We start from the raw sequence: 9242 nt of genomic DNA, 5'->3' as shown, positions 1-9242 counted from the left end.
TTTTTTTTGTAAAAGATCATATTTATTTGATACAAAAAGTTACAGTTAATTCTTAAAATGGTGGTGGTATATATTCATACGTCAAACAAGGAATTAAAAAGTTAATGAACTTGGTTTTGATATTTATATTCTAAAATGATTATTACAAAAAGCCTCTGCAATGTGCAAAAAAAAGGCTAGACAAACACTACAGATGCAAGAGTTTGGTGCCTTTCAGTCAAATACTTGCATCCAACTCTACAGAAATAAATTCAGAAGAAAATTGTACAAAATTAAAAAAAAAGGGGGAAAGATTATAAAAAGGGAGGGGAAGTTATTTTGGCAGTTCTTCAATGATGATTCGGGAGACTGAATTCCATCCAGTAGAAGCATCTCCCCGTGGATAATCTGAGCAAGTCCCGACCCAGATGGCAATGTCCACCAAGCCGGCATTGATCCCTTCACACAGCCCTTCCACTGGTTAAAGACAAAAGCCAGGTTATCTCGCAGACACAGTCACTTTGCATTTCACAACCGAAGGTGGACACAAGTACTTAAGAACAGCAGTTCATTGCAAGCTCATGCTATTTAGTTAAACCTAAATAATGTTCTTAGAAATAAAAACTATTAGAGATGTGGCAACACGGGTTAGAGTCAGAGGCTGGCTTTATCCGTGCTGCGTCTTGACGTCTGTTGCAGTACCTGGAGCAGATCACAATCCACAGGATGGCTAAATGGGAGGTGTACCTGCTTCAAACGTCCGGTAGCTGGGATACGGCTTCAGTCCTATCCAGCCATCTTTTTAGCGGGGACAGGGACACAGCCATACCCAGCTTCCACAGCTAAGCCCTGCAAAGGTGGCTGCCACCCTGTAATCTTTTCTACTCCTAATTCACTGCTTCTGTATAATGTTCCACTTCTGTTGCCCTTGGTTTTTTCCTCACTAGCACCACCAGTTGGAGGTGGGTTAAAGAAGACAGGTGGGTCCTGCCCCTTGATGAAGAAAAACTATCGTAGCTCTAGACGTTAGAGTTTGTGCAGTCATGGAAGAGTAGAGGGAAGAAAATGGAGAAAGAGTATAGGCTGGACGCCAGTCCCCTTCTCCTAGCGTCACCTCCTTTTCCATTGAATGACTTCACTAATTTGCCTTTTGCTTAGCAATTGAGTAATCATTCCTAGATATTTCACTTTTCAGCGACTTCTGTACCTGAAATTATATTAGAAATTCCAGGAGGCATAAGGCTCATTTTATGCACAGATAATGCACAAATATCAGTATTTTAAGCCAGGATGCCACTGTCTACTTGGCAGTAGGGCAGTTTCTCCATATGAGCACTGAATGTCTCTGTATTCATATTGTAGCAGAGATCAGTAGAACTGTCGGATACAAACCTTCCATTTCTAAATCACAGGATGTAAGTACTATGGAAAATACCACAGTAATAAAGTACCACTTAATAAATAATGCTAACACTGTTACTATTGATAGTCAACTGTGAGACAGCAGAGGAACAAGTGTTAGCGGGCCACTCTTCTGCCTCTTCGTTCAGTCTTTAGACCTGAGGCAGGCTGTACTCTCTGCGTTTGCTAACTAGAGTTGCTACTGGCTCCTACTCCATCTCTGTTCACGCAGTCTTGGCATACATACCTGAAGAAGTTCGGTGTATATTAATAGTAGAATTCAGCTCCGGGCTTCCTTGATCTAAATATATTATGGCTTCAATAGGAAGTGGCCCAGCACATTCTGCTCCATTAAAAGTAAAGTACCAGCGCTGACAACAGGCATTTTTGCATTTTAGCCGAAGGGATCCACTGAAGAGAACACGGAGAGCGCTGTTCGAGCGCATCTTTGTAAATGTACATTCCTAAAAGAAAACAAAAATGCTTTGGCAGCAACCTCTGGGTTCAAACCTCTTTATTTTCTATATATTTATATCTAGGAAGTGTCTTTATGTTTAGGAATAAATATAGGAATACGTTTGTTTCAGAATGTTTTGGCTATTGTCTTTAGTCTGTTCCCTCTCAAAAAGAAGTAAGAAAAAAGTAGAGCCTGGCAAATACCATACTGTGCAAAGATGCAAATCAGAAACAGCACCTTGTAGATGGTAACGGAGAAGGGGGATTATGGAAATTCTTAACTTTGTTTAGATAGATAATATCTGCTGTTAAATTGGTAACCTAGTTACTTTCTGGGGTTTGTGTAAAGGGCTATGAGCTGTCTGAAAGCCGCTCTCAAGTCCCTGCATGAGAGGACAGTACAATTTCTGCCGCTGTTACCAGAAGTCCTGGATTTAACAACTATCACAAGATTTGTGAGAAGCTTAAACCATGATAAAAACTCCACAACTGAAAAAGAACCATTCCCAAGTTTTTAAGTTATTCTGTTTTCAAAATGCTGGATATCATGGGCGAGATGGGGGCAGGGCAGCTAGGGACAGTTCTGCAAATACAAGGCACTGAGAAATGCCTACACAAAAGAAGCTGATTCTTACTCTAGCCACAGCAATAGCATAGTTAAATTACTCCAGCCAATCTGGGAGTTGCTTCATAGCTGGGATTGAGCTGGGATTTCCTCTACTGTTCTAGGTTTGCACCATTGTGCTTAAAAGTTTTATAGCCAGGGCTGGAGTGGAGGACAGACTCGGGTTAGTCTGGGTAACTCCTGGAAATGCTGCTCCTGAGCAACAGCTGAGCCTTTTTGCAGCAGCATCCTGCAACACAGTTTCAGTGAACAACCACTTTGAAGCAGGAGTTACAAAAACACATACAATTAACAGATTAAAGTTGTACATCTCTCCTGTTCCTTATGACTGAAATGGTAAAAACCTTGCCCTATTTTGGGCAAGCTGGAGGTACTTTTTTGGTAGTGTGACTTTCAGCCTTACAATTACAGATCTGGTCTTCTAAATATACTCTTACACCAGCCACATCATTCTTTTGAAACACTATTACAGAAATGAAATGGGCACATAGCTGTGAAAAGCAGCTGAGATGAATCCAAAGTGGCTAAACCTTCGAGAAGTTCACTCTTACATGCAGAAAAAGGCTCCAGCAGGAAATCTGCATGATCGGTGCTACCCAGCTCAGGGAGGCAAATCTAGAGCCTGCTGTGGTTGGTGACGCGCAGCATCCTAGGCAAAACTAACTTACTGCTATCTTCCCAAGATCGATGCCATAATTAAGTGCACTCCACGAACACTGCTTGAAGTTGGGCGTCCAGGACTCCTCGATGCTCTCGCGCATGCACTCGCCCTTCTCCCCCTTCAGCCCGTCCCGTCCCGGGATCCCAGGCGTCCCAGGAATCCCGTTGGCTCCCGGGTTTCCATCCCGTCCAGGAACACCACTGGGGCCTTGCAAGCACATGCCGTTGTACTGAAACACAGAACAGATCTTGCTGCTTCCGTCCATTAACGCTGAGGCTAAACAAGTTAAACAGAAGCAAACAACAACATAACACAAAAACCCCTGCTGTGACGCAAGGTAATGGGCTATTTCTGGGTCGCCAAGAAAATGGTTCCATAGAGAAAAAAAAAGGAAAAATAAAATTTTGAAGACAAGCAGTGCCAGCAGAATTTGCTGTAAATTAAGATGCAAATTATTTTATGAAAAGATGCATAAATCCTAGAATTAAAAATTGGCCTACTGCAAGGATTAAAATCTGTTGGAAAACCTTAGAAGATTCAAAACATTCCAATACAGAAACAAAGAAAGAGTTATATGTTAATAGTTACTTCCTCTTACCCCAGCATTGCTTGTATGACTGCCTCAGCTAATAAGCTTTCATTATTATTTTTAACTTTTTTTTTTTGAAGTAGAGAAAATTTTGCATTTCATAGAGAGCAGAGGTTAACACAGGTTTTCTTCTGCCACCGTTCCTGTGGGACAGAACCACGTCGCAATAGCCAAGCGGTGTGAGTGGGACTGCAGAGTGCGCAGCGTGTCAGTGCTGATGTGGGCATGGGAAGCCGCACCCTGCGATCAACCTGAAGTCAGGATCCCCACCCATAGCGGTGGGGAGGCACACGTGGGAGGACGGCACGCTGTCCTCCCTAACATCACAATATTAGGAAAGGTCAATTGTTGCCCTCCCAAACTGCGTGTTGACACACACTGCCTTCATACCTTACAGGATTTGGTTTTGCTGTCCTTGGAGAGTAGGTTTGTGCAGCCCAGAGCTCCCGCCCCCAGCAGCACAGGAGCTGGGTGCCGGGGAGGGGGGGAGCGCATGTGTGTGGAGCCGGTGGAGCAGGCACAGGAACGTTGAGCAGGGGCCGGCGATCACAGGCTTTTCACTTTAAATGCTCTTTCCCATCTGGTGACTGACTGGTTCCTCCAGTCTTCAACCCAAATCCTGACAGAGAACTATATTCTGCTCTTCCCCTTTCTCACACCTATTTATCTTCATCCATTTTTAAAACACCTAATCCCCACTTGTTTCAGAAAGAAAAGGATCTTGCAACTATTCCCCCTCCTGCAAGCCATGCCACTATCTGCACCGCAGCAGCTGTCAGCTACAGCCCCTGCCCTCTCTCCTTTGTCAGACTGGTGAACTTTCTTCTTCTGGGGTTGTTCCTTTTCCTGTGTTTTGGTGCAAAAAGCCGTGTGGGCAACACAGGCTCGGCTGGAGCCACGCTACAAATAAGATCAGTGACTACATGAGTCCTAGTCAGAGGTAAGATGAGAGTTGGACTAGCGAATGCCAGCATTCCCTTACTACCTTCACCAAGAAAACACTCTTGCCATATGGCAGTGGAAACAGTGGGATGTTATAAACAAGAAGGCCAGTTCACTGGAGACGAGGCTGCTTGGCAAAGCACACACTGACCTAAGGACCACAAGAATGATGCAAAGACGTTTCTGTTTCACACAGCACAGGCTATCTGCATTTGTGGCTATTTTCCTGTTTGACTGTATTTGTAGCAGTGACTGGCTCTGGTTTTTCATGCAGTTACTCACCACAGAAATCCTGAGGACACGGAAAGAGGCGAGGGCTGGGGCCACCAAGGCCCAAACCCACGTCTGCCCCATCACACGGGGCACCAGTGGCAGCACCATGACGTCTCAGGGCTGCCCCAAAAGAGGAGCTGCCACCGCTGCCGCCTGCAACCGCACAGCCTCCTTCCAGAAAGTGCAGCTTGAGCCGCTGCATACCCAAAAAAAATCAATGTGAACAAAAGAATTACCTGGGCTTTGGGCTCCACTCCAACTAAACTCATCTACACTTGCCAAATCAAGTCTTTTTTCATGCTTTCTTAAGCTGGAAATGCATAAAACATCTTTTAAAATGAAAATGTCCACTGAAGGCAGGATCCCCTCTCGGGCATGCCTTCATTCCACCCTGGAAGGGCTCTGGCTGAAGCAGTCTGTACAACCGGGCTGTGGCTGACTTGGCTGCCATCTGTTTACCTGCACTTTGCTGCCCACTCTGCCGCACCCGAAAGCACGAAGCAATGCCAGAGAAATGCCCTGTACCAAGAACCCTAAAATACCACTCCAACAGAAAGCATAAGCTCCTCCACATGTGCAAACTCCTTATCCTCGATGCAATTCAATTTCCACAGTAGAAGTGAAAGAGTTATGAGGTGGCGCGAGAGGGAAGGAGCTCTGCCACCCATGATACCTCCAGCACGTCACTTCTGGGGATCTCTCTGGAGATGATGGAAGAAACAGCCATGGCACTGATTTTTCTATAGGAGGTGAATGGCAGTCCAGCAGCTCACAGAAATAGCTTCACATCTGCTTTCTGCATTCCAAGGACTGGAAAATCTCCCTCCTCTTCTGTCCCTGAGATGGGATAATCCCAACGCGTTCAGGTTTCTAGTTGCAATGGAACTGCAAACAGAGGCATGCAGTCCCAGGTGCCAAAGGGAATAACGCATTAACGTGACTCCAAGGAAAAGCGGGTTCAGCAAGCGTGCGGATCAGGGTTTTCACAGTATCCGGCGGCTGCTGAAGAGCAGTCCTTTTAGTTCTCTTTTTGTAGTTTGTTATTTCTCCGCTAGCCTTTTAGGAACTCAGCCGCGTTTACTGCTTGTGTTGGGTCGGCCGGACGGCTTCAGCGCAGCCCCTGCAACGGGCAGCGGGCAGGACTCACTCACAGAGCTGCCTTTATTCCCGCTCCACTCGCGATACCTCCCCTCCGGCCGCGCCTGGCTTGCCCGGGCGGACACGAGGGGGAGCGGAGACGACGCCGGCGCCCACCGCAAGCCCCACAGGCTCTGACCCTACGTGGAAAACACGAAGACACGCACCCAGCCGCCCAGAACCAGCGGTTTCTGCCCCAGCCCGGCCAACCCCTCCTCAGCGTTTCCCTGATTCAGCACAACCAGGGCTGACATATCCAGAGCCACCGAGGGAGGATCCGGGGGGGGGGGGGGGGGGGCGGCGGCCGGCCGGCCGTGCCCGCCCTCAGCGGCACCCAGGTTTTCCAAAAGCGGTATTTCTTTGGGGTTTGGGTTTCCCCCCGTCCCCTCCCCCGATCTTTGCAATCAAAAAGCAGCGGCGGGGCTGCTCTCGCACCCCCCTCCCCGCTGCCAGAACCTCCACCCCCCACCCCGCTCCCCTCCCCGCCGCCCCCGCCCCGGCTGGGACCCCTCCGCGCCTCACCACGTCCACGACCTCCCGCTGCCGAAGGGCTTTTTGCTTCCCCTTGGGGCTCTCGGAGCCGCCGGGCGGCGGGGCGGCCGCCAGCAGCAGCGCCAGCAGCAGCAGCAGCGGGGCGGGGGCGGCGGCCGGGGCGCGGCGCATGGTGCGGGCCGGGGGCGCCGGGGCCGGGGAGCCGGAGGCTGCGGCGCTGCCACCCGTCTGCGCCGCTCTGGGCGGCAGCGCGGGGATAAATGAGCCTTTCAGAGCGCGGAGCCCGAGTCCCTCCCCGGGGAGGCCGGGAATTTCCATCCTGTAACCGAGCGGGAACGTCCAGGCAGAGCCGCCCCCCCCGCAGCCATTGGCACGGGGGCCGGGGGGCTCCCGCCCCCTCGGGCCGGGCCCCCGCTGCCTTCCCCGGGCCGTGACGGGGCGGGGGGGGGCAGAGGGTCGCGGGGTGGCCCCCTCGGGGCCGCAGCTAGCCCCCTTGCCCGAGCCCTCACGCATCCGCTCCGCAGGCGGTAACACCCTCTCCCACCGAGGAGCCGTTCTGCCACGAAACCGCGCAACGCCGCGGCGGGAGCCCGATGCGCCGTGAGTGGAAACAGAGAAGGAGAAGTGGGTGTAAATCACTGATTTCATTTTGCAGAACTTACAAGGTAAGGACACAAAATCCTGAACAGCAGCGGAATTCGGACTTTCATTGAAGAACTTGGAGTTGGCCGGCTGAACATTGTCAATAACACAAGGAAAGCCCTCGGCGACCCAGCGTAAACCATTTCATTTTGCCTTCATTTTAAACAACATTTTCCTTTTCATCATGTTAGAAATGAAAGCTTTATAAAATAAAGCATGCTGTATATCCTTAAGCGTTAAAAATAGAAATAACAAATATTTGAAAGTTTACTTCTGTGTGCTGCACTCTTTGTGGGCTTTGTAGAGCTCGTGTTTCCAGAAGGGGGAGATAAGTTTCAACCCTTTTGTTTTTTTCTGAACTTTTTAACAAAAGCACACATTTCTCCTGTAGGGATGCATGCTACAAGATGTCGAACCAGTCGTGCTGGACCGCGCAGAACCAGGTTTTTGCTTGCACTAAACCTTTGCATGTCGCTCAGACTGGCAATTACCTCTGCACTTTAAGTCTCTCTCCCCTTTCCACGTCCATACTGGCTGTGAAGTGAAGTGAAATTTGCACCACAGGTCACGTTACTTCACCAACCCCGTCACACACTGTCCTGAGAACGGGGACTGATGTCAGCCACGGCTCTGAGGTGCGGGATTCTGCCTTGCGGAGAGGTGCAGCCAAACACCCAGCCGTCTTCATAAAATGGCTAGTAAATAATAATAATGGTTTCCAAACCCCTTGGGAAAATCTATGGAATTATGTAAATCCTTAATTACAACAATTGCTCCTGTGGCAGCCTCGGTGACCATCCATGAACACGCACATGCAGAGGCTTCATTGTGCAATTTTGTGCCACGGACAGCGACCCCCCCCACCTCTGGTGTGGGTTGGTGGCAATGCTCTGAAGGTGGTAGCATTTACCTTTGCTGTAACATGTGTGTTCACCGCAGGCATCGTTACCAAGTTGCTGAGGATCCCCAGCATCCATGCGGGCTCTTGCTAAGGCACGTCCCTTCCCAGACTGCCAAACTTCTATATTGCAGAATTAATTTCTTCAGGCAAGGTGCAATAACTGAAGCAGACCTTCCTAATACAACTACTCGGTATTTTAGTTAACAAAATTTGCACATAAATCCATATGCATTTCCCCCCCGGGTTTGCTCAGCATTAGAGTTTGGGTCTGGACTACAAGCTTTTAAATCCCAAATGGCCAGCTTAGCCAGGGGAAGAAAACTGAGGAGCACTGTGAAAGAAGGTCTTGGCAAATAATAGTGGGACATCTGCTTTGAGCTCTGGTAAGCACACTGTGCAGTTCCTAGCACTCATTTGACTTGCAATGTACATTACCCTCTGGAAAACAGAAGCATCAACATCCTCCTTTGCCTGCTTCAGTCCAAGCAAGCCTTCCCATCTGCTAGGCTTCTGCTCTGTGGGCTTTTGATATATTTAAGTGCTCTGAGGGCACGAACCGTTGTTGAATGCTGGTGAGATACTCAAATTGAGTCAAAACCACTGATCTGCTTTGCCTCAAATATTTCCCAGACAAAAGGAGCTGTTGTAATAAACTTGCCTGAGCATCTTCAAACCCAGATCCATATTACATCAACTCGTGATTCCTTCATCTTACCCCTACTGCCATATGATATAGAATTTATCTTTTATATCTGGCTTTACAAACGTATCGCCAAAGATGATGAGGTACATACATCCACCAGTTAAATGTCACTAAAATCTTCCCCACGATCAGTCTGCTCCTGCACAACCCAGGCAGGCTCATGCAAGGTCGCTGTGGCACCATCAGTGCACCTGACATAACTGATGCTCACACCACAGGCTGGTGCCATGAGTGCAGTCTTTCCACAGCAGCTCGAGCTCTTTCCCCTCCCCCAACATAGCGTCTCAGCATCCCAAAGACCAGCCGCACAAGACTGAAGAGGAGGATGTGCTCACAGGCACACGTGTTTCCATGCTCCTCAGCTGTAAAATGTTTAAATTCGAGGGGCTGCCCAACGGGTTGCTGGGTCTCTCCGTCTTTCTTGTACACACTCTTCCAGTT

The 9242-nt window shown here is 48.8% G+C and overlaps 1 protein-coding gene across 1 annotated transcript; it reads right to left on the bottom strand.

The window, feature by feature from the left end:
• Positions 1-8: 8 nt before the first annotated feature.
• CTHRC1 (collagen triple helix repeat containing 1) lies at positions 9-7071 on the bottom strand. Its single transcript, XM_075085577.1, has 4 exons — positions 6586-7071; positions 3130-3351; positions 1628-1844; positions 9-456 (listed from the first exon to the last, which is right to left on the bottom strand). The coding sequence occupies exons 1-4, from the start codon at positions 7066-7068 to the stop codon at positions 314-316; spliced, it is 1065 nt and encodes a 354-aa protein (XP_074941678.1). The 5' UTR covers positions 7069-7071; the 3' UTR covers positions 9-313.
• Between the last annotated feature and the right edge of the window lie 2171 nt (positions 7072-9242).

The sequence above is a fragment of the Phalacrocorax aristotelis genome, chromosome 2, assembly GCF_949628215.1.
Source record: "Phalacrocorax aristotelis chromosome 2, bGulAri2.1, whole genome shotgun sequence".
In the NCBI taxonomy this organism is placed as follows: domain Eukaryota; kingdom Metazoa; phylum Chordata; class Aves; order Suliformes; family Phalacrocoracidae; genus Phalacrocorax; species Phalacrocorax aristotelis.
Note: the sequence above shows the minus strand (reverse complement) of the source record. Positions and strands in the feature narration are given on the sequence as shown.

What these genes read in the sequence shown, in the direction of transcription:
- CTHRC1 (XM_075085577.1), bottom strand. Translation starts at nt 7,068, where the DNA reads ATGCGTGAGGGCTCGGGCAAGGGGGCTAGCTGCGGCCCCGAGGGGGCC. An exon ending in AGCGGGAGGTCGTGGACGTG is followed by an intron (nt 3,352 to 6,585) that starts GTGAGGCGCGGA and finishes TCTGTGTTTCAG; the next exon opens with TACAACGGCATGTGCTTGCA. An exon ending in TATACACCGAACTTCTTCAG is followed by an intron (nt 457 to 1,627) that starts GTATGTATGCCA and finishes GTCTTTAACCAG; the next exon opens with TGGAAGGGCTGTGTGAAGGG.